The sequence below is a fragment of the Elephas maximus genome, chromosome 1, assembly GCF_024166365.1.
Source record: "Elephas maximus indicus isolate mEleMax1 chromosome 1, mEleMax1 primary haplotype, whole genome shotgun sequence".
Classification (NCBI taxonomy): domain Eukaryota; kingdom Metazoa; phylum Chordata; class Mammalia; order Proboscidea; family Elephantidae; genus Elephas; species Elephas maximus.
The window spans coordinates 31,010,639-31,035,371 of NC_064819.1; the positions used below are offsets into that span (position 1 = coordinate 31,010,639).

The 24,733-nt window shown below is 43.2% G+C and overlaps 1 protein-coding gene across 4 annotated transcripts in view; it reads left to right on the forward strand.

The window, feature by feature from the left end:
- Positions 1 to 12,060: 12,060 nt before the first annotated feature.
- ABCC5 (ATP binding cassette subfamily C member 5) overlaps positions 12,061 to 24,733 on the forward strand; it is a 115,247-nt gene continuing 102,574 nt past the window's right edge. Inside the window, exons 1-2 of one of the 4 annotated variants that reach the window (XM_049881471.1) lie at positions 12,061 to 12,457; positions 16,111 to 16,292. In XM_049881471.1, the coding sequence (XP_049737428.1) occupies positions 16,164 to 16,292 (129 nt within the window). In that variant the 5' untranslated portion in view covers positions 12,061 to 12,457; positions 16,111 to 16,163. Of the gene's footprint in view, positions 12,458 to 16,110; positions 16,293 to 24,733 lie in introns of those variants that run through there. The other 3 variants (XM_049881475.1, XM_049881474.1, XM_049881472.1) reach the window with 3 other exon arrangements.

Here is a 24,733-nt window from a genome sequence, read left to right on the forward strand (position 1 = left end):
TGGTGACAAGACAATGTCACAGGAGGAATACCCCCACCCTATGCCCTGACTGGAAACTCTGGTGGCATAGTGGTTAAGTACTACGGCTACTAACCAAAAGGTTGGCAGTTTGAATTCACCAGGTGCTCCTTGGAAACTCTATGTGGCAGTTCTAGTCTGTCTGATAGGGTCGCTGTGAGTCCAAATTGACTCGATGGCAGTGGGTTTGTTTTTTTTTTTTTGTTTGTCTTATACCCTGACTAGGCCTGAAGCTAGTCTCCAAAGGGAACCTGGCAAATCCATTTGGAGAGGAGGAAGCAGAAATATTTATCACTGGAGCAGTGCTAATGGCCTCCTCATACTTTTAAAGTCACTGTGGCGTATAGTGCATCATTGAAAAGGCGCATAGTGATTGCCGTTCCCTCTAGCGGGCATGCACACTTATTTTAACCCTGCTGCCATCTTTCAAAAAAAAATCTAGGGGTCTCCTTTTTTATGATCAACTTAAGACACGGAGGTTTTAAAAAATGATTTCAATACTGGCAAGTCTTTACCCTCTTTTTTTTTCTTAATAAAAATCTAATTTTTTATCTTTTCGTGTTGTTGTTGTGTGCCATTGAGTTGATTCTGACTCATAGCCACTCCATGTGACAGAGTAGAACTCCCCCATAGGGTTTTTTTGGCTGTAATCTTTATGGAAGCACATTGCCAGGTCTTTCTCCCATACCACTGCATGTTTATATATTACAAACTGATTACTATACATCTTACGGTATGCTTTTCTAAGAAATAGACTTTATTTTTTAGAGGAGTTTTAGATTTACAGAAAAATTGAGCAGGAAGTATAGAGAATTCCCTTTTACCCGCTTACTTCAAGTTTTCACCTTTTGATGTTTTGCGCGTGTCAGAAACAATTGGAGCCGTTTCCTGAATGAAGGAAATGAATAGTGGGGTAGGAGGGACCCGTGGCAGAGGGAATACTGGTCTTAGAAGAAGTTGACATAGGATTTTAAAGAAGAGGTCACGAGCTGTTGGCCTACAAGTTTATGTTGTTTTGGGCCCTACTAATTTTTTTTTTCTTTTTAAAGGAGCCCTGGTGGCGCAAGTGGTTAAGTGCTCAGCTGCTAACTGAAAGGTCAGCAGTTCGAACCCACCACTGCTCCTCAGGAGAAAGATGTGGCAGCCTGTTTCCATAAAGATTACAGCAGCCTTGGAGACTCTATGGAGCAGTTCCTTGGAATTCACTCAACGTGAGTGGGCTTGGTTTTGATTTTGTGTTTTTAAGAAATTCGTTGGTCAACATTTAAAAATTGGGAGATTTCACATTAAAACCGTGTTTCTGGCTTCATCTGAAGAAATAAGATCTAGCAACAATGGAGCTGCATTTCTGCTTGACAGCAATCTGCCCTATTGCCTTAGACCTGACCAGCTTCCCTAATGCATGCTTCCTGCTTGGCCTTTGTAGAATTTGAGTTTGCCTTTGTATGCTAAGACTCACTTCTTGTGTGATTCTTAACCAGCCTTGGGAAGTAATTTTAAAATACCATGCCTCGCTCCAGGCAATCACAGATCTTGACAGACTCAGGGTGCACAATCATTTGCTTTGTGGTGGAAACCAGACTGGGTATGGTTAAGTGGGCCAGGGTCATCTGTGGTTTAACCTGCTTTATTCTAGAATTATTTCTGGCAAGGAAGGCTTCAGGGAGGGTGATCATGGCTTGGAGAAAGAAGACAGACCAGCTGCTTCAATGAAGAAGCTTACAGATTGCTGTGGCCTGATACAGTAAGAAACCAAAATGCTGTTTATACAAGAATCTTGTCACTGCTTACAACCTCTGTTTCCTCATCTCTAAAACCAGGAGGCTGAAACCTCACTTGCAAGGGTTTTAGTGGTTTAGAGATAGTGTACATGCAGTGCCTTGCTCATCACAAGCCATTATGTAATAAATTGCAGCAGAAATAACTGTAAAAGTGGCAGTAATCTTAGTTGTTCTTGTACTCTGGCTAGCCTCAAGTTGTCTAGGTTGCTTCAGCCTGAAAGGAATCTTCTGAACTTAATATGTCTGTGTCGAAGTCTAGCACAACTAGATGGTGCCCAGCTACCACCACTGACTGCTCTGACAGGATCACAATAGAGGGTCCCAGACAGAGCTGAAGAAAAATGTAGAACAAAATTTTAATGCGCATGTGTGCGCGCGCACACACATACACACACACACACACAAAAGACCAGACTTACTGGTCTGACAGAGACTGGAGAAACCCTGAGGGTATGGACCCTGGACACATTTATAGCTCAATAATGAAGTTACTCCTGAGGCTCACCCTTCAGCCAGAGATTAGACAGGCCCATAAAACAAAATGAGACTAAATGGGCACACCAGCCCAGGGGCAGGATGAGAAGGCAGGAGAGGACAGGAAAGCTGAAATGGGGAACTAAAGGTCAAGAAGGGGAGAGTGTTGACATGTCCTGCGGTTGGCGACCAATGTCACAAAACACTATATGTATTAATTGTTTAATGAGAAACTAGTTTGCTCTGTAAACCTTCACCTAAAGTACAATAAATAAATAAAATGTCTGGGTTGAACAAAGCAACCTCAGTTCCTGTGAGCATAAACAAGAGAAAAAAAAAAAATCGTCGCCATCAAGTCAATTCTGACTCATAGCGACCCTATAGGACAGAGTAGAACTGCTCCATAGGGTTTCCAAGGAGGGATTGGTGGATTCCAACTGCCAACCTGTTGGTTAGCAGCTGAATTCTTAACCAGAGGGCACTGGGTTTTTAGGCTACCAGGGGACCTCACGTGAGCATAAGAGCCCTTTTTCCTCAGCCTTGCTCAGCTAGGTACTGATTGGGTTAATCCCTCTACTCAGAATTACTCTTTCTCATTTGAGGATCCCTTCCTCTTTAGAAAGTTTTAGACTTTAGATGAACATTTAGACTTTAGATCAAAATTTCCCAAAGCAATTTCTGCAGAACGCTCACATTGCTGTTTCTAAAAAAATATTTTATTATTTCTGTTCAAATAAGCCTGGGAAATGCTGAATTAAAAAGGCTAAACAGGTTTCTTATTATTGTATTATTTCTCAAAGCCTTCATTAAAATGCTAATGTGATTTTTGAATATCATATACATCATTTCCCAAACTTAGGTGACCTTGGAGTCCTCCCCCACCCCTCTCCCTTCCCCGCTATCTTGCAGGACTAGAAGTCCATGGATTATATTTTGGGAAATACTGCTTTAGGTAAATAGAATGAATCTAGAAGGAAAAAAAAACTTTTTTTTTTTTTTGGAATTTGTCTGGAATTTGCTATAGATAGAATACAGAATGCACATAGTATGTGTATAAATAAACCAACAAGTTTAAAAAAAGAAACTGGATAAATATTTTACAACATAATAGAAAGTAAAATGGATATGAATTCAAGCTGTCTCTGGATCCCTTAGCAATCTACACCTTGACTGACTCAAGGAGGAATCTTTTTTCTCTCCTTTAGATCAGTGATGACCTGCCAGCTGCAGGCCATATGTCATCCACCTAGATCTAATTTTAGAATGAGAGTTTAAAAAAGATGCTTTGATCTTGCTACTTCTCAAATAAGCACAGGCAGCAACATTTTAGTAGCTGAAAAAGAATGCAGATTTTTCTCATTGGTAGTCTCATATTCAATAAAATGTATTATTTGTATTTTAAGAATTTTTTTTTCCCCTTGGGACTGAATAAAATTTTATTTTGAATGAAAAATAAATGTAACCTGCATATATTTTTAAATTTTCCTGAAATGACATTCATGCGGAAAAGATTATTATCGTAAGTGTAGACCAAAGTTATTTATATCCTCTACTGATAAAAAATTCATATTTACAAAGCAAAACACTTGAGAACTTTTGAGGGATGAATGACTGGGGGTGTCCATTCTTCTAGTCTGCCTAGCCCAGTGTTGACAATAAGGCTCCCTCTTGGCTGGGGTATGGATTCTGTCTTCTCTGGTTTAATGGGACCCTGTTGACTTCCATGCCATGGCCTGACAGATGCACAGCCAATACTTCATGATAATGTGGCAGAATTCCTCATACACACTGTCATGGATTGAATTCTGTCCCCCCAAAATGTGTGTCAACTTGGTTAGGCCATGATTCCCAGTATTGTGTGGTTGTCCTTCATTTTGTGGTTGTAATTTTATGTTAAAGAGGATTAGGGTGGGATTCTAACACCCATACTAAGGTCACATCCTTGATCCAATGTAAAGGGAGTTTCCCTGGGGTGTGGCCTGCATCACCTTTTTATCTTACAGGAGATAAAAGGACAGGGAAGCAAGCAGAGAGTGGGGACCCCATACCACCAAGGAAGCAGTGCCTGGAGCAGAGTGTGTCCAGGGGAAGATTGATGACAAGGACCTTCTTCCAGAGCAGACAGAGAAAGCCTTCCCTTGGAGCTGACGCCCTAAATTGGGACTTCTATCCTACTAGACTGTGAGAGGATAAATTTCTCTTTGTCGAAGCTATCCACTTGTGGTAGTTCTGTTATAGCAGCACTAGATAACTAACACACACATTTTCATTAGAAAACAAACAAACAAACCAAACCTGTTGTCCTTGAGTTGATTCAGACTCATAGTGACCCTATAGGACAGAGTAGAAATGCCCCTTAGGGTTTCCAAGGAGTGGCTGGTGGATTTGAACTGCCAGCCTTTGGGTTAGCAGCCAAGCTCTGAACCACTGTACCACCAGGGCCCTTTATCATTAAGAGACGTTAGAAATACTGTACCAATAACATCAATAAAATGTTATTCAATCGATCAAATAATTTCCTAATTATCATTTTGGGAGGATTAAATTCTGAAATCTGCCAATGGGCCTGGATGTTTGTTTTAGCTGAGTAGACTTAGAAGGTTGTTCTGTAAAAACATGGAAATTACAGTGCTGTTGGGACCTCAGATTTGAGTAGGAGAGTTACAGGAAGTGAAATGGGGTATTATGTGGGGCCAGGTCACGGAGGACCTTGTATATCAAGCTAAGGTTTGGTTTTATTCTATAGCCCAGTGTTCCCAAACTAAATAAGGCTCCACCCTCTTTTAAGGTAAACAATTCTCTCAAACCCCTGATGTTGACTTAATTTACATTGTTCTTGTTGTTAGGTGTGGCTGAGTCAGTTGCCTGGTCCTGCACCATTCTCACAATCCTTGCTATGCTTGAGCCCATTGTTGCAGCCACTGTGTCAGTCCACTTTGTTGAGGGTCTTCCTCTCTTTTGCTGACCCTCTACCTTACCAAGCATGATGTCCTTCTCCAGGGATTGGTCCCTCTTGATAATATGTCCAAAGTAATTGAGACAAACTTTAATAGTTTAATGTTCATCCTCACTTCTAAGGAGCATTCTGGGTGTACTTCTTCCAAGACAGTTTTGTTCATTCTTCTGACAGTCCATGGTATTCTTCACCAATACCCCAATTCAAGTATGTCAGTTTTCTTTGGTCTTGCTTATTCATTGTCCAGATTTTGCATGAATATGAGGCGATTGAAAATATCATGGCTTGAGTCAGGCACACCTTAGTCCTCAAAGTGACATCTTTGCTTTTTAATACTTTAAAGGGGTCTTTTGCAGCAGATTTGCCCAACGGAGTACATCAGATTTCTTGACTGCTGCTTTCACGGGTGTTGATTGTGGATCCAAGTAAAATGAAATCCTTGACAACTTCACTCTTTTCTCCATTTATCATGATGTTGCTTATTGGTCCAGTTGTGAGGATTTTTGTTTTATTTATTTTGAGGTATAATCCATATTGAAGGCTGTAGTCTTTCATCTTCATCAGTAAGTACTTCAAGACCTCTTCACTTTCGGCAAGCAAGGTTGTGTCATCTGCATAATGTGGATTGTTAATGAGTCTTCCTTCAATCTTCATGTTGTGTTCTTCATACAGTCCAGCTTCTCAGATCATTTGCTCAGCATACAGCTTGAATAAATATGGTTGAAAGGATATTATATATTACTTAAATATGTGTATTCATAAAGTCATGTACAAAGTCCTTATAGGTACAGCTCTCACACCAGTATAAAATTAAAATAAATTTGCAAATTATACACAAGCAAGACTATAAAATGAATGCAACACTAATGTGGTAAATAGTATTGGTTTGCTAAAATTAGATCACTGCTGCCATTCCCCCCTCTCTTTTTTAACAAGGAGCTAGTTTTTGACCACTTATCAGTTATTCTGAAGAACCAATCAAGTTGATTGTGCATCTCAAGATACAGTACTTAGAAACTTAAAAAAGACAATTGTTTATTGCATACTAACTACTACTCTTATTGCTAGTGAACACTGGCAAGTTGTTTCTACAGAAGTAGGAACTGCATAATACTTCCCTTCATAATGTGAATATGGGACGTGACTCATCATAACATGCCTGGACTTCTGTGTGCCCTTTGCAGACTCAGCTTCCCGTCACAGTTCTCTATTTCAAGTACTGTGAAACCTGTGTTATATAACATGTCATTGTGTCATTTGGGCCCTGGGGGTTGCAAATAGTTTGCACTTGACTACAAACTTAAAGGTTGTCAGTTCAAACCCACCCAGCGGCACCTTGGAAGAAAGAGCTGGTGATCCGCTTCCGTAAACAGTACGGCCACGCAAACACTATGGAGCAGTTCTCCTGGCAAACAGGTTTTGTTTTTCTGTGTTGTCATATGACTTTCATTTGGCATTGTTTACATATTAAATCATCTCCCCTTCTTTTCAAATTTGCCTGAGACCATTAAAGACATGGTTTACTCTGCCACACTATTCTGTTTCCATGATGTCAGGTAAAAAATTAGATTTATTAACCCAGTTTTAAAAAACGAAGTCTCATTCCATGAAAATGGCTTTCATTGCAAAATTGATCTGCAAAAGAGAAATTTTGTCTTTATTACTGTCTTGGAAGAAGTACAGCCACAATGCTCCTTAGAAGCAAGGATGACAAGACTTCGTCTCACATATTTTGGACATGTTATCAGGAAAGACCAGTCCCTGGAGAAGGACATCATGCTTGGTAAAGTACAGGGTCAGCAAGAAAGAGGAAGACCCTCAACGAGATGGATTGACACAGCGGCTGCAACAATGGGCTCAAGCATAACAACAACTGTGAGGATGGTGCAGGCCAGGCAGTGTTTCCTCCTGTTGTATACGGATAGGGTCCCTATGAGTTGGAACCGACTCCATGGCACCTAACAACACCACCAACTGACAGAAGTGTTCAGTGCGAGTGCTACAGTGGAGTGATCATTAACATTTCCATTAGTTCCTGACAAGCTGGGTAGGGGACGGTGTCGGGAGGCTATTTCAGTAGAGCACTTTTCTTGTTGATGAATGGTACCACCAACTATCTACGCCTTCAACCAGGAACCCAGGCACTGCCCTTGACACCTCTTTCTCTCACCCTGATATCTAATTGGTCACCAAGTTCTATGGATTTTACCTCTTACAGTTCTCTCAAGTTCATCCACTTCTCTTCATCCCTGCCACCACAACCCACATCCCAGCCACCGTCATCTGTTCCCTGGACTGCAGTGGTCACTCCCAGCTGGACTCTTCTCTTCCATTCTGGCTGATTCTAATTCTTTCTCCATATTGCCAGCCACAGCGCAGTTTTCAAAGGCAAATTTGATCATCTCAACCCTTAGCCCAGTCACCCTTTAAGACCTTTCAATGGCAGGTATTATGGATTGAATCCCCAACCCCAGTGCCGTGGAGTCGATTCCGACTCATAATGTCCCCCCCAAAACGTATGTTGTAAATCCTAACCTGTATGCCTATGGTTATAATCCCATTTAGGAATGGGTTGCCTTAGTGGCATCACTAGGGGGATATGGACTGCACCCCCGACACTGTCAGAAAGGATGACACCAAAATGACCCTAGGGCCTGCAGGGGTGGGGCCAGCGCTGCTGTGGGAGGGGCTGCCAAGGTAGTGGTGTCACTAGGGTTGGTGTCACCCATCACCCAGTGTGGTAACTCATCAACACCACACCCAACCCCCCACTGTCACCTGCTCGTCAGGTTGCTGGTGGGGTTGAAGCGCCCACCATTGGGCAGAGAGGAGGGTCTCCACCTTGGCTAGTGGGAGAGGGGAGGAGCTGTGGCGAGTGGTGGTGGGCGGGCCTAGGAGCAGCAGGCTGCGTGATGCCAGGCTGCTCTGCCCGTGGTGGGGGGGTTCCTGCTGGCCAGCCCTGCCCACTATGGGGGGGTGACACCATGAGTTACCACACTGAGTGACACCAACCCTAATGATGCAACTGGGTTGTCTTTGTTGTGTTAACGAGAAAGGATTAGTGTAGGGTGTATCTTGAGTCAATCTCTTTTGAGATATAAAAGAGATTAAACAAGCAAGCAGAGCAGAGTTGGGGGAAGACAGATGCCAAGGCACATAAAGATTGCCCAGGAGTAGGAGGTCAGAAGAGACAAGGACCTCACTACCTGCCAAGTTTCCTATCTAACCTTTGGAATAGCTGTTGTCAGTTTGATCCCATATAGACAGTTCTTTAAAAGAGCATAATGCTTAAGACAGTCTTTACTAATTAAGTTAAACTATCATTTGTTTTGGAAACTCTGGTGGCACAGGGGTTAAGTGTTATGGCTGCTAACCAAAGGGACGGCAGTTCAGATCTACCAGGCGCTCCTTGGAAACTCTATGGGGCAGTTCTATTCTGTCCTGTAGGGTCGCTGTGAGTTGGAATTGACTTGATGGCACTGGTTTTTTTTTTTTTTTTTATTGTTTGTTTTAAAGAAAACTTCAGGGGGATATTTTTGGTTTAAGGTTTAGAGATCATCTCAGGGCAGTAGTTTCCGGGGTTCATCCAGGCTCAGTGGCTCCAGAAAGTCTGAATTCCCTGAGAATTTGAAATTCTATTCTGCATTTCCCCCACTTTTGATCAGGGTTCTTTTATAGAATCTTTGATCAAAACGTTCAGTAATGGTAGCTGGGCACCATCCAGTTCTTCTGGTCTCGTGGCAAAGGAGGCAATGGAGGCAATTAACCAAACATTCCATTTCCTCCTCCTATTCCTGACTCCTTCTTCCTCTGTTGCTCTAGGCTAATAGAGACCAATTGTTGTACCTTGGATGGCTGCTGGCAAACTTTTAAGACCCCAGACACTACATGCAATGAACTAGGAAGTGGAACAGAAGCAATAGGACGTTAGGCCAATCAACTGGGATGACACATAAAACCATGACCCTAAACCTCCAAACCAAGAAAACATGTTCCATGACGTGTTTGGTTATACATAAGCAGCATCAGCAGCTGCTCCTCTTTTGCTGATGATGTTGTTGTAGAAATATACATCACAAAACAATTGCCAATTCAACTTTTTACAGATGTACAGCTTGGTGATATTAATTACATTAATTGTAAGCCACTGAATTTTAGGGGTCTATTTGAGGTTTAGGAGCTATGGTGGTACATTGGTTAAGCATTTGGCTGCTAACTGTAAGGTCAGTGGTTCAAACCAACCCAGCGGCTCCATGGGAGAAGAGACCTGGCGATCTGCTCCTGTAAAGATTTCAGCCTAGGAAATACTGTGGGCGCAGTGCTACTCTGTCCTATAGGGTCGCTATGAGTCAGAATTGACTCAATGGGACACAACAACACTATTGGAGGTCTAACAAGACAGCCTATTTTCGACGCACAAATTTGGCCAAATTGCTCTTTAATGTGATTTTATCAATTTATACTCACTCTACCAGCAATGTATGAGGCATCCTGTTTCTCCCAATCTTTGACATGGTATCCTAGTAACCAAAAAAAAAAAAAAAAAACCCATTGCCATCAAAGTCAATTCTGGCTCATAGCAACGTTGTAGGACAGAGTAGAGCTGCCCCATAGATATCCAAGGAGCGGCTGGTGGATTTGAACTGCCGACCTTTTGGTTAGCAGCTGAGCTCTTAACCACTGTGCCACCAGGGCTCCCATTAGGTGAGTATAAAATGACACTTATTTGCTTATTGCTGTTTTCATATTCATTTCCATGGTTATTAGTGACATTGAGTGACTTTTCATAATTAAGTGGCTTTTCAGAGTTCCTTTTCTGTGAACTGTTTATATCATTTTCCTATTGGGTTATTTTCCATTTTCTTACTGAGTTGTGTTGTGAATTTGGGAGTGATATATTCCAACTCTCAGGCAAAGAGCTAGAGAATTTATTTTGTAATACAGAATTGTATGCATTTAAAGTAATATTTATGTTTTATAATGTTTTTAAAATTGTGCTTTAGGTGAAAGTTTACAGAGTAAATTAGTTTCTCATTAAACAATTAATATACAAATTGCTCTGACAGGGATCACAGTAGAGGGTCCCAGAGAGAGTTGGAGAAAAATGTAGAACAAAATTTTTACTCACACACACAGACACACACACACATACACACACACACACACACAAAGAGACCAGACTTACTGGTCTGACAGAGACTGGAGAAACTCCAAGAGTATGGCCCCAGGACACCCTTTTAGGTCAGTAATGAAGTCACTCCTGAAGCTCACCCTTCAGCCAAAGAGTAGACAGGCACATAAAACAAGACTAAATGGACACACCAGCCCAGGGGCAAGGAGGAGAAGGCAGGAGGGGACAGGAAAGCTGGTAATGGGAAACCCAAGGTCGAGAAGGGGAGAGTGTTGACATATCATGGGATTGGCAACCAATGTCACAAAACAATATGCATATTAATTGTTTAATGAGAAACTAGTTTGGTCTGTAAACCTTCATCTAAAGTACAATAAAAAAATTAAAATTAAAAAGCAAATAAATATAAGCAAAATTTATCTTTATTATTTGTTCCTGTATCTTGTTTAAGAAGTTCTTCCCTACTTCCAAGCTCATAACTAAAAGTTTCAAAGTTTTCCCTTCCACAGTGAGGCTTTTGATCTACCTGGAATTGATGTTTCTGTGTAGTATGAAGTAGGAATCTCTGAGTTTTTTTTTTTCCCATATGAATAACCAATTTTCCCAGCACTATTTGTTGAATCGTTTTCCCTTCCCTACTGATTTGTTAGGATTTGTCATAAATCAAGTTTACATATATATGTGTTTTTAGGTTTTTTTCAATTGCATTGGTCTATTAATCCATCCTTGAGCAAGAGTGGAGCCCTGGTGGCGCAGCAGTTAAGAGCTCAGCTACTAACCAAGAGGTCGGCAGTTGGAATCCACCAGCTGTTTCTTGGAAACCCTACAGGGCAGTTCTACTCTGTCCTATAGGGGTGGTATGAGTCGGAATCAACTTGGGGGCAGTGGGTTTGGTTTATAATTGGTTTTGTGCAAGAGAACAGTGAGTTAACTAACTACTTCACCCTTCTGACAGGTTAGTGTCTTCACACTAACTCGTTCTCTCTCTTTTCATCTCTGAAATGGATAACCATAATACCTGCCCACAGAGTTGTTATGGAGATTAAATGAAACTAGAAACGTATGGAAAGCACCAGGCACACGGTAGGTCAAGACCCTGCGTGGTGCAAAGGGTTAATTCACTCTCACTCTCAGCTCCGCTGCTAACAGAAAGGTTGGATGTTTGAGTCCCACCCAGAAGCACCTTGGAAGAAAGGCCTGGTGATCCACTTCTGAAAAATAAGCCACTGAAAACCCTGTGCAGTACAGTTCTAGTCTGACACACATGGGGCTGCCATTAGAATCAACTCAAGGGCAACGGGATTTTACTGGTACATCGTAACTGTGGTAATGTTTTGATGTTGAAGGCACAGATGAAGGACAGAGAGAAATAGGGTAACTTCTCTGGGTACCTCCGATTCATTTACAAAAAAAAAAAAAGGATGGGTTAGCAAGCATACCATTTCTAAGGCTCTTGCCACTTCTAAGCCTGTGATCCTAACATTTCATTATCCAGAAACCAGGCAGCACAATGTTACAGGACGGGCAGTTGCGATAAAGTGAGAGAGGCAGTATCTGCCTAGAACGCAGGGTCTAACCACCAGCAAGCGAAACGTTAACAGCAGGTGAGATCTGGGGCTGGCCGGTCGTGTTGACGACTCTGCAAGGCAGACGCAGATGCAGCTGCAATGACCTTCACGGCGTTTTCCGCTGCATAAGCGCCGCGCACCGCCAGGGCGGCTCTGCCCAAGATCACAGGGCTACAGTCCACCCTCCCGGGTGCGCACTGGGGCACTCGTCCTCACAGAAGGTTCCAGACCCAGTCGCAGAGGCACCGGGAAGGACAGCGCACGGCCGGGAGCGCGGTGGAAAGGAGAAACAGTCTGCACCTCCTCCAGGGCCCCATCAGCGCTTCCGGGAAATGTAGTCCTCTGTCGCGCGCAGAGCCGCGGACGCCTGGAAGGCGAACTACAATTCCCATTCGCCTTGGGGAGTCTTTGTGTTGCGCGCCTGCGCGCTGTGGCGCCCATGCTGCTATAAAGGCTTGTTTTGCTCAGGGGCTGATGCTCGGGAGCGTGGTTGAGTGGCCGGCGCGGCCTTGCAGGAGCTGGGGCGCAGGTAGGTGGAGGCCTCCGCAGCACCCCTTCCTTCCCTCTCGGCTGTCACTGGGGTCACCTCCGCGTGTATCCTGGGGATGTGCTCGGGGCTCTGATCTGCTCGGGGGAGCTAGGGATCTGAGAAGTGGAGCTTGGCCTCGCTCTGCTCTTGGTCCTCCCTCTGGTCTCCCGACGCCTCCTCCTCGGGATGCAACCCCGGGGGCTCGTGGCGAGCTTCTTGCGTGGAAGGCAGCGGGCTCGGCTGAGACAAGCGGTCAGGGGTGCTGGCTCCATCCCCGGATCCGGCCACCAGGGGGTGCTGCGCCCGCGCCCGGCTGTGTGGGTCGGCATCGCCTGGCCAGGCTCCAGCTGGCCGTGGGAACGCCCTAGGAGCGGGTCATCCCGGGCTAAGCGGGCCCTCGAGAAGCCCCCATCCTCCAGGTTCCGGGGAGGGAGACCCGGAGCGCCCCTGCTCAAGCCGCAGGCCGGAGACTCTGAGCTGCCATCGACCTGAGAAGTCATCCTCCTGTTGTCGCAGATGCGTAAATGGTTGTGCGTGACATAAACACGCACCGCAAACTCGCGGCAGAGCCGGGAACCGAACCTACACGTACTGTCCCCCAATGCCCTTCCCACATTCATCACGCAACTGCATGCTGCTCTGTGTTCGTTATAAGCGGTCATTAGGTTTCTGCACAGACGGCAGGGGGCGGATGGGCTCAGGAATGACTTCTCAATTCCAGAAGGTTTTGAAGGTGATACAGGGGTCCTCAGCGAGAGTAAATGAAAGGTGCAGAAGCCGGGAGGGCGCAACAAGTGGGTTACAGGAGGAGTGGTAAATAGGACCGAGTCCCTCGTGTTACGGTGTGATCTTTTAGTTCCAGGATCCCGTGCAGCTCAGGGCCCAGGGCGAGATTCCTGAGGTCTCAGAAACCTACTGAGGAATGCTGTCATGAAGGCAATTTGGAAACACCAGTCTGGCCAGTTGCAGTTCTTGGAATCCTGTGCGCCCTCTGCCCGGTGCAGTTTTGTCTGCATTACCGTGCAGGGAGAATATGTGTGCTCTTATCACTGGGTGGTTAAGTGCTACGGCTGCTAACCAAAGGGTCAGCAGTTCGAATCCGCCAGGCGCTCCTTGGAAACTCTATGGGGCAGTTCTACTCTGTCCTATAGGGTCGCTATGAGTTGGAATCGACTCGATGGCACTGGGTTTTTTTTTTTTTTTTTTTGATTTATCGCTGGAAAGAGTCTTGATAAAAAGGTGGCTAAGCCGGTGGCCTCAACTCTCAATTTCAGAGCACTTCATTGAGAGTTCTCCTACTTTGATTATTCTTGATAGCTGGGGCAATCTAGCATTTTTAAGAGACTTTTTTTTTTTTTTTTTTAAACAACTTTAAGGGAGAACAGAAGAAAATAGGAAAATACAAATAGAATCCAAAAAAGTCTGGCTTGTTTCAGATTTGGGCCTTGTGTCTGTTCAAGTCCTAATTCTTCGCTGGTCTCTGTGTGGGGTGTCCTGTCTTATACCCCTGATACACAAGAAGATGGTATCCTTATGTTCAAAGCCAAGAGACAGTTCTTTTGTACCTACTCAGGTCCGGGAACCCTCATGGCTTTGCCTCTTTCCCCAGGAAATTAAAGAGACAGGGTGTTAGAGACAAAGGAAAACTGTCCCCTATACCTATACCTTTCATACGTGGACTAGCTTGGTCTCTTGGGCCCAAATGTTTAGCACTATCTTACCGTAGCAGCCACAACGGGCACAAACCAGTGATTATTTGTATCCTAACAGGGAAGTCATTTCATCCCTGGTGCTCTGCTCATAGGCTGTTCTGATACTGCTTTATCCTTTGACATAAAGTGATTGAAAGAAACCATGGTTATCAAAGGGTCTTAGATGACTGGGACAGTGTCCATCTTTTTCCTGATGTGGCATTTGGTATTGTGATCTCGCTTCCTCTCTTGCAAACCCCCTCCCCCACATTTTTTTAAAGTAGGACTAGTCTTTTCCTCTTCCAGAAAACCAGCTAGGCTAGAGAACTTTTGGAGAGGAAGGTCAGGCTTTCCTGATCCCTGTAACAAGAAGGGTTACGCAGGGTGTTTGGGGACACTGGCAGATGCCAGATCTGTTTATAGTTGGGGCTTAACGAGGTCTCACTGATGTGGTTGCTCTGCTCTGGCTTGGTAAGCTGCTGTTCTTTATGGTGCAGTTTGTCATTGGACAAGGTGACCTTTTTTTTTTTTTTTGAGATAAGTAACTTAGCTATATCCACTTACCATACTTGAAGCAGACTTCTGAAAGACAAGACACCAAGCTTTCTTTGTGCTGGAAATACGTCTCTTGTGGAGGAGATTTAGTCCTTTTTATTTTGTAGTCAGTGTTCTTTTTTTTCTTTTGATACCTTAAAGAATAAATTGTAGCTGTCAGGATTCTGTGCTGCAGAAGTAGTGCTTTTAAGTCAGTGACAGGGATTCGTGGGATCCGAAAGGCAGGGCAGCTACACTTCTTTAATTTCCAGTGAGGCTGGTGTGAAAGTGGATCTGTTTTATCTGGGAAGCTTTGCCCCATCTTAGAGTGCAGGGAGGTGGGGAATGTTTTAGAGAGGTATGGAGCCCTGGTGGTATAGTGGTTAAGAGCCTGACTGCTAACCAAAAAGTCGGCAGTTTGAATCCACCAGCCCTTCTTGGAAGCCCTAGGGGGCAGTTCTATTCTGTCCTGTAGGGTCGCTATGAGCTGGAATTGGCAATGGGTTTTTTTTTTTTTGTGTGTGTGCGTATTTTTTAAAAGCGACCAGTATTGATACAGGATAGGGATTAGAGTTAGCTAGGCAGGCACTGGGCTAGGCAGGCAGTGGTTTAGAGCAAGAGTTTCAAGTAGACACTAAGTAAGACATGGGAACTTAGGGTGGAAACTATTTAGTTTTTGTTTTCAAGTAACAACTTGATTGAGTTATAATTTACATACCATAAAAGTCACCCCTTTAAACAGTGTAGGATTCAGTGTTTTTCTGGACATCCTCAGAGTTGTGCAAACCCTCACTGCTATCTAGTTTTAGGACATCTTCAGCGGGGAAATTTAATTTTAATGCTAAGATACAACCCTTTTTTTGTATTTTAGCTTCGTAACTTTGTGGAGGCGGAATCACCTCGATGGCAGTGGGTTTTTTTTAACTTCACGGAGCTAATTGTAAAAATGCAGAAAATGTATATATCTTTGGTAGAATAAGTGTTTTGTAAGTAAGTTTTCATTTAATAAAATTGAGTGGGGGAAATGGTGTCCATTTTAAAATTGTGGTGTTTGTAATGTTGGGAACAAATTTAAATTGTTTCCAGGAAGCCTTTTCTTTTTTTTAAACACCTGTCTAAATGCTGTGTACACTGAATTTGAGCATAGTTTTTTAAAGAGGATGGCTGCCCATTCATTTTTTCTAATCTTTTTTTTTTTTCCTTTAGAGATTGTTGAAGGTAATTCTTCTTTACTGTATTGTACTGAATGTTTTTTTCTTTAAAAAAATGGTACTGAAGTTTTTTTTTTTTTGGGGAAAAATTACAATTTTATGGATACAGCAGTGGAAAATTTTAGATATTTTTACCTTTTTTTCCTACTTTAAAACACGTTAGCATATGACTAAGCAGTTTAGGTAATACCTGGTCTTAATGAATTTTTAATTTCAGAAATTCTGACGTGAAACCAAGAGTCTGAACCCTGGCCCCTTCACTCCGAGAAGATGAAGGATATTGACATTGGAAAAGAGTATATCATCCCCAGCCCTGGGTTTAGAAATGTGAGTGAAAGGACCGGCGCTTCCGGGCAGCAGAGAGAACGGGAGGAATCCAAGTTCAAGAGAACTCGTCCGGTCAGTTTTCCCTTTTCTAAGAGTCCCTTTTCTTATCTGCTTGTTGTACTAGGCCACACCTCTTATTTTTTGTATGATGTGCAATTCAAAAAGGAATTTATTTTTCCTGAGCGACTTTATTGTATTGCTGTGTGCCGTGGAGTCTCTTCTGACTCATAGCAACCCTATAGGACAGAGTAGAACGGCCCCATAGAGTTTCCAGGGAGCAGCTGGTGGATTTGAACTACTGAGCTTTTGGTTAGCAGCCTGAGCTCTTAACCACTTTGCCACCAGGGCTCCTTAGCGAATTTTGATCATCACTTTTATGAATTTATGGTAACTCATGAACGAGTCACTGGTTCATCAAAAACCCCAAACAAAACTTGATTCCAACTTGTAGTGACCCTGTCGAACAGAGTAGAACTTCCCCGTAGGGTCTCCAAGGAGTGGCTGGTGGATTTGAACTGCCGACCTTTTGGTTAGCAGCCAGGCTCTTAACCACTGCACCACCAGGGCTCCACTGGTTCATAGTAAACAATAAATGAAAGGAGAAGGTGGCTGAGCCTCCCATGTATCGCTTCCTTTGCATTCTCCATTTTTCCGTTTTTACCCCTCTTTGGTGCCTTCAGAGCCCTGGTTCAGAGCTAGGGCTGCTAACCAAAAGGTCGGCAGTTCAAATCCGCCAGCCACTCTTTGGAAACCCTACAGGGCAGTTCTGCTCTGTCCCATAGTGTTGCTATGAGTTGGAATTGATTGAACAGCAGTGGGTTGTACGATTTGGTGCCTTCAGGAGCCCTGGTGGTGCAGTGGTTAAGTGCTCAGCTGCTAATAGAAAGTTCAGTGATTCAAACCCACCAGCTGCTCCTCCAGAGAATTGTGGTTGTCTGCTTCTGTAAAGATTTACAGCCTTAAGAGCTGGAGAAAAATGTGGAACAAAATAGTAACTCAAAAAAAAAAGACCAGACTTGCTGTCCTGACAGAGACTGGACAAACCCTGAGAGAATGGATCCTGGATACCCTTTTAGCTCAGTGATGATGTCACTCCTGAGGTTCACCCTTCAGCCAAAGATTAGACAGGCCCATAAAATAAAACAAGACTAAATGGGCACACCAGGCCAAGGCAGGAGGGGACAAGAAAGCTGGTGATAGGAAACCCAAGGTCGAGAAGGGAGAGTGTTGACATGTCATGGGGTTGTTAACCAATGTCATAAAACGATATGTGTACTAACTCTTTAATGAGAAGCTGGTTTGTTCTGTAAACCATCTAAAATACAATTAAAAAAAAAAATGTTGTAAAAAAAAAAAAGAAAAGATTTACAGCCTTAGAAACCCTATTGGGCAGTTCTGCTCTGTCCTATAGGGTTGCTATGAGTTGGGATCAACTCAATGGCAACGGTACAAGTTGGTGCCTTCTGAAAAGGCTTTATGTAAGAGAAGACAAGTTAGGGCATGGGGAAGAGAGGACGTATAAGCCATTAAGCTTTGTTTGTGTACTTAAACAAAACTGTCTTTTTCCTCTGCCTCTCTTGTCTGTGTTTACAGTGTCAATCCTTTGAAGAGATTCATTTATATTTCAGATGGTTCTTGGAGCAATTTTAGATAGTTGTAAGATAATCAAGTTTTTTTCAGGTAAATCCGTGAATGTAAAGGGGTCTTTAAATAATGATCTAGTTTCCACCAGGGGAAATAAAAAGAAACCCGAGCCTGTTGCTGTAGAGTTGATTCTGGCTCATAGTGACCCTATAGGACAGAGTAGAATTGCCCCACGGGGTTTCCAAGGAGTGGCTGGTGGATTGGAACTGCCGACCTTTTGGTTAGCAGCTGGGCACTTAACCGCTGCGCCACCAGGGCTCCAGGGGACGTAATAGAGGTGCATTTTAAACTGGAGGAAATATTTTTATTTATTTTTTTATTGTACTTTAGATGAAGGTTTACAGAACAAACTAGCTTCTCATTAAACAGTTAGTATGCATATTGTTTTATGACATTGGTTAACAACCCCATGACATGTCAACACTCTCCCTTCTCAAACTTGCATTCCCTATTACCAGTTTTCCTGTCCCCTCCTGCCTTCTAGTCCTTGCCCCTGAGCTGGTGTGCCCCTTTAGTCTCATTTTGTTTTATACCCACTACCACTGCCATCGAGTCAATTCTGACTCATAGCGACCCTATAGGACAGAGTAGAACTGCCTGATAGAGTTCCCAAGGAGTGCCTGGTGGATTCGAACTGCCGACCTCTAGGTTAGCAGCCGTAGCACTTAACCACTATGCCACCAGGTCTTCCGTGGGCCTGTTAAATCTTTGACTGAAGGATGAACCTCAGGAGTGACTACATTACTGAGCTGAAAGCGTGCCCACAGACCATACTCTCAGGGTTAATCCAGTCTCTGTCAGGCCAGCAAGTCTGGTCTTTCTTTATGAGTTAGAATTTTGCACATTTTTCTTCAGCTCTGTCCGGGACCCTCTATTATGATCTCTGTCAGAGCAGTCAGTGGTGGTAGCTGGGCACCATCTAGTTGTTCTGGACTCAGACTGGTGGAGGCTGTGGTAGATGTGGTCCGTTAGCCCTTTGGACTAATCTTTCCTTTGTATCCTTAGTTTTCTTCATTTGTCCTTGCTCCTGAAGGGGTGAGACCCATGGAGTATCCTAGATGGCTGCTCACAGGCTTTTAAGACCCCAGATGCTGCTCACCAAAGTAGAATGTAAAACATTTTCCTTATAAACTACGTTATGCCAGTTGAGCTAGGTGTTCCCCGAGACAGACCATGGTTCCCACAGCCCTCAGCCCAGCAATTCAGTGCCTCAGGGAGAAAATATTTTTCTTTTGAGGAAAAGAAAAATGTACCTTTTCTTGAAATGCAAAGATAACTAAAAAGACAGAATGGGGGGCTGGGTAACTGGGTTTAGGAGGTTGAGGTTTGTGTTCATGTATTTGTTATGTGAAAACTGGAAAAAGATACGGACTTCGCAGCTGACACTGGCCCTGATGTTACGTGTCCATCTTTGGTGTGTGAAAGCTGTTTGCTTACTGATCGCCATCTTCTCACTGCTGGGTCTTTTCTGCTCCCACTGTATCGTGGAATACTTTCTCACTCTGGCTTACCTTTGAAGAAAGATTTGTTGTGATCAGCGTCAGATCCTTCTTCGCTGTCAGTTTTACACTTTTCTTCATGTCCTTCGGACTAAACCTGAAGTTAGTTGAACTTTCATTTACATTTCAGATTCTGAGTGTAACAGTTAAATCTGGAAAAAGTCACAAGGTAACATTGGAGCCAGGCCTTGAAGGATGATTAAACGTTCACTGTTAGGAGGTTTAGCATGAGGAGATTTTCCAGGCATTAGAAGTAAAGGCCCAGAAGTACAGGGAAAGTATATGAGCATGTTTAGGCCTAGGGTAGTTACTTAACCTCATCTTTGCCTAAGTGATTTTTTGGTAAACTGGTGATCGTACTAGTACCTAAGCCGTGGGGTCACTGAGGATTGAGTGAGGGAATACATACGAAGCATTCAGAATGGTGCCTAGCACATAACCAGCGCTCAGTTAATATTAGCTCTTAGAGTAACTAATATATATGAAGGGTGTGGTTAGGGTGTATTCTGCACACCTTGCTAAGGATTTTTTACTATGGGTGTTGGAGACCTGTTTGAAATTATTGAGGAGGGGTTTTGTTTTTAACTTTTTATTTAGAGATAATTGTAGATTCACATGCAGTTGTAAAAAATAATACAGAGACATGCCATATACCCTCCCTCAGTCCTCCCCCCGCCCCGTGGTGACATCTTGTAAAAGTCTAGGACAGTGTCACATCCGGGGTACTGACATCAGTACCATCCTTTGGCCTTGTTGAGATTTCACCAGTTTTTTTTAAATAATTTTTATTGTGCTTTAAGTGAAAGTTTACGAATCAAGTCAGTCTCTCACGTATAAACTTACATACACCTTACTACATACTCCCATTTCCTCTCCCCTAATGAGTCAGCCCACTCCCTCCTTCCAGCATCTCCTTTCGTGACCGTTTTGCCAGATTCTAACCCTCTGTACCCTCCCCTCTCCCTTCTAGACAGGAGATGCCACACAGTCTCAAGTGTCTACCTGATACAAGTAGCTCATTCCTCATCGGCATCTCTCTCCAACCCATTTCCAGTCCAATCCATATCTGATGAGTTGTCTTCGGGAATGGTTCCTGTCCTGGGCCAACAGAAGGTTTGGGAACCGTGACCGCCGGGATTCTTCTAGTCTCAGTCAGACTATTAAGTCTGGTCTTTTTATGAGAATTTGGGGTCTGCATCCCACTGATCTCCTGCTCCCTCAGGGGTTCTCTGTTGTGCTCCCTGTCAGGGCAGTCATCGGTTGTGGCCGGGCACCATCTAGTTCTTCTGGTCTCAGGATGATGTAAGTCTCTAGTTCATGTGGCCCTTTCTGTTTCTTGGGCTCATAATTATCTTGTGACCTTGATGTTCTTCATTCTCCTTTGATCCAGGTGGGTTGAGACTAATTGATGCACCTTAGATGGCCGCTTGTTAGCATTTAAGACCCCAGATGCCACACTTCAAAGTGGGATGCAGAATGTTTTCTTAATAGAATTTATTTTGCCAATTGACTTAGATGTCCCCTGAAGCCGTAGTCCCCAAACCCCTGCCCTTGCTCTGCTGACCTTCGAAGCATTCAGTTTATTCAGGAAACTTCTTTGCTTTTGGTCCATTCCAGTTGAGCTGACCTTCCATGTATTGAGTGTTGTCCTTCCCTTCACCTAAAGTAGTTCTTATTTACTATCTAATCAGTAAATAACCCTCTCCCACCCTCCCTCCTTTTGTAACCACAAAAGAATGTGTTCTTCTCAGTTTAAACTATTTCTCAAGATCTTACAATAGTGGTCTTATACAATATTTGTCCTTTTGCCTCTGACTAATTTCACTCAGCATAATGCCTTCCAGGTTCCTCCATGCTATGAAATGTTTCACAGATTCATCACTGTTCTTTATCGATGCATAGTATTCCATTGTGTGAATATACCATAATTTATCCAACCGTGGTTGCTTCCATGTTTTTGCTATTGTAAACAGTGCTACAGTAAACATGGGTGTGCATATATCTGTTTGTGTAAAGGCTCTTATTTCTCTAGGATATATTCCAAGGAGTGGGATTTCTGGGTTGTATGGTAGTTCTATTTTTAACTTTTTAAGGAAATGCCAGGTAGATTTCCAAAGTGGTTGTACCATTTTACATTCCCACCAGCAGTATATAAGAGTTCCAATCTCTCCACGGCCTCTCCAACATTTATTACTCTGTGTTTTTTGGATTAATGCCAGCCTTGTTGGAGTGAGATGGAATCTCATCGTAGTTTTAATTTGCATTTCTCTAATGGCTAATGATAGAGAGCATTTTCTCATGTATCTGTTAGCTGCCTGAATATCTTCTTTAGTGAAGTGTGTGTTCATATCCTTTGCTCAATTTTTAATTGGGTTGTTTGTCTTTTTGTGGTTGAGTTTTAACAGAATCATATAGATTTTAGAGATCAGGTGCTGGTTGGAGATGTCATAGCTGAAAATTTTTTCCCAATCTGTAGGTGGTCTTTTTATTCTTTTGGTGAAGTCTTTAGATGAGCATAGGTGTTTGATTTTTAGGAGCTCCCAGTTATCTGGTTTCTCTTTGTCATTTTTAGTAATGTTTTGTATTCTGTTTATGCCTTGTATTAGGGCTCCTAACATTGTCCCTATTTTTTCTTCCATGATCTTTATCGTTTTAGTCTTTATGTTTAGGTCTTTGGTCCACTTGGAGTTAGTTTTTGTGCACGATGTGAGGTATGGGTCCTGTTTCATTTTTTTGCAAATGGATATCCAGTTATGCCAGCACCATTTGTTAAAAAGACTATCTTTTCCCCAATTAACTGACACTGGGCCTTTGTCAAATATCAGCCGCTTATGGGTTTATATCTGAGATTTCACCAGTTTTACAGGCATTTTTGTGTGTGTGTGTGTGTGTGTGTATTCTATGCAACTTTTTAACATGTGTAGATTTATGTCTTAGTCACTTAGTGCTGCTAAAACAGAAATACGAGAAGTGGATGGCTTTAACAAAGAGAAGTTTATTTCCTCCCAGTCAAATAGGCTAAACGTCCACATTCAGGGCATCAGCTCCAGGGGAAGGCTTTCTCTGTCAGCTTTCTCATCAGTCTTCCCCCCAACTAGGAACTTCTCCATGTAAGAACCCTGGGCCCAAAGGACATGCTCTGCTCCTGGCACTGCTTTCTTGTTGGTATGAGATCTCCCCTCTCTGCTCTCTACCCTTTCCTTTTTATCTCTTGAGAAATAAAAGATGGTTTAGGCCACACCCCAGGGAAACTCCCTTTACATTGGATCAGGGATGTGACCTGGGTAAGGGTCTTAACAATCCCACCCTAATCCTCTTTAACATAAAATTACAATCACAAAATGGAGGACAAGCACACAAACTGGGAATCATGGCCTAACCAAATTGACACATATTTTTGGGGGACACAAGCCAATCCATGACAATTCATATGACCACTGCCACACTCAGCGTACAGAACTGTTCCATCACAAAAATCTCCCCTTTTATGGAGACAGCCACCTTCCTCCCCACCTTCACACCCACTAATCTGTTCTCCCTCTCTGTAATTTTGTCATTTTAAGAGTGCTACATATATGGACGCTATGCTTGTTAGTCTAGTGGTGAGTATCCCTGCCTGTCACGCGGGAAATCAGGGTTCAATTCCCCAGTGATGCCCTTTTAACTGGAGTCCTGGTGGTGCAGTGGTTAAGAACTCAGCTGCTAACCAAAAGGCTGGCAGTTAAAATCCACCAGCTGCTCCTTGGAAACCCTGTGGGGCATTTCTGCTCCATCCTGTAGGGTAACTATGAGTTGGAATTGACTCAACAGCAATGGGTTATATATATGGAATCATACAGTGTCCCACCTTTTGAGATTGGCTCTTTTCACTCCACATAATTCCCTTGAAATCCATCCAATTTGTTGCATGTACCAATAGTTCACTTTTTTTTATTGCTGAGTAGATCTATTCCATGTTTCAGATGTACCAGTTTCATTTAACCATTTGTCCATGAAGGACATTTGGGTTATTTCCAGTTTTGGGCTGTTACAAATAAAGCTGCTTTGAATATTCAGGTACAGGATTTTGTGTGGACGTAAGTTTTCTTTTCTCTGATATGGATACCCAAGAGAGCAATTGCTGGGTTGTATGGTAAGTGCCTTTAGGGCAACCCTATGGGGCAGGTCTACTCTGTCCTATAGCGTTGCTATGGGTTGGAATCAACTTGATGGCAACTTTTTTTTTTTTTGTGGTAAGTGCATGTTGAGTTTTCTAAGAAACTGCAGTGTTTTTTCCAGAGGGGCTGTACCATTTTCCAGCCCTGCCAGCCATGTGTGAGTGACCCAGTTTCTCCACATCGTCACCAGCATTGGGCCTTGTCACTGTGTTTTACTGCAGCAGCTCTGATTGGTTTGTGGCGCTGTCTTAGTTTGCATTTCTCAGATGGCTAACTTCTCAGATGGCTAACAGAGGAGGAATTTTTAAGACTAGATTCTTATCTTAGAAAGATTAGTCTTGAAGCAATGGAGTACAATCTGGAAGCAGGGAGGTGGTAAGCAAGCTGCAGTGCCTGTCCAGAAGGGAGAGGCCAGGGGTCTGTTTCAGAGCACAGTAGTGGGGCGGAGGGGGAGAGGGAAAGGATCAAGGGGCATCTCTGGAAGGGGAGGGAGACATTAGGGGCCTAGCATGGGTGGTAATGATTTTAAACTATTAGTGGGCATATGGGAAGAGAAGGAGAAGGTTTGGGAGGTAAGAATGAGTTTGATTTTAAATATGTTGAATTTGAAGTACATCCAGGTAAAATTATTAGTGGATAGATAGAGTGTTGGTGAGAATTATGAAGGGAAACATTTTTGGAGGCGTTGCTGAGTCCATGTAGATGAATGAAGTCTTGAGAGCAAGCAAGCTTGCCCAAGGATGGCTGTAGAGCAGGAAGGGGTTGGAACCTGGCCAGCTAGAGTGTGCTCCTGTTAAATTTCAGGGGACAGGGTCCCTGTCCCGTTGGTTAGAGCAGACTTGGCATTCAAATGTGCAGCGGCCGCAGCAAGCTTTTCCTGCATAGGCGGAGAAGGACTGGAAATAGTCATAGCTGTGGCTTTTGTACCCTAAATTATGAGGTCTGCCACCACGACAGGTTTCCTCCATGTAATGGAATCCTTATCCCGAAGAAACAGGATGGCTAATACCAGTTGTATAAAATTTCAGGAGTCCACTTGAATTTTATTTTCATTACTCATTTATATTTCTGACACTTTTAAATTTACACACCATTTTTCTTGACTCCTGCTGTATCCTTGTACCCTCTGTACTTTTTTTTACTTAAAATATTGACTTTAATCTAGTCACTTTTTTTTTTTTTTGCTCAGCGTTCACCTAAGCAATAAAATCAC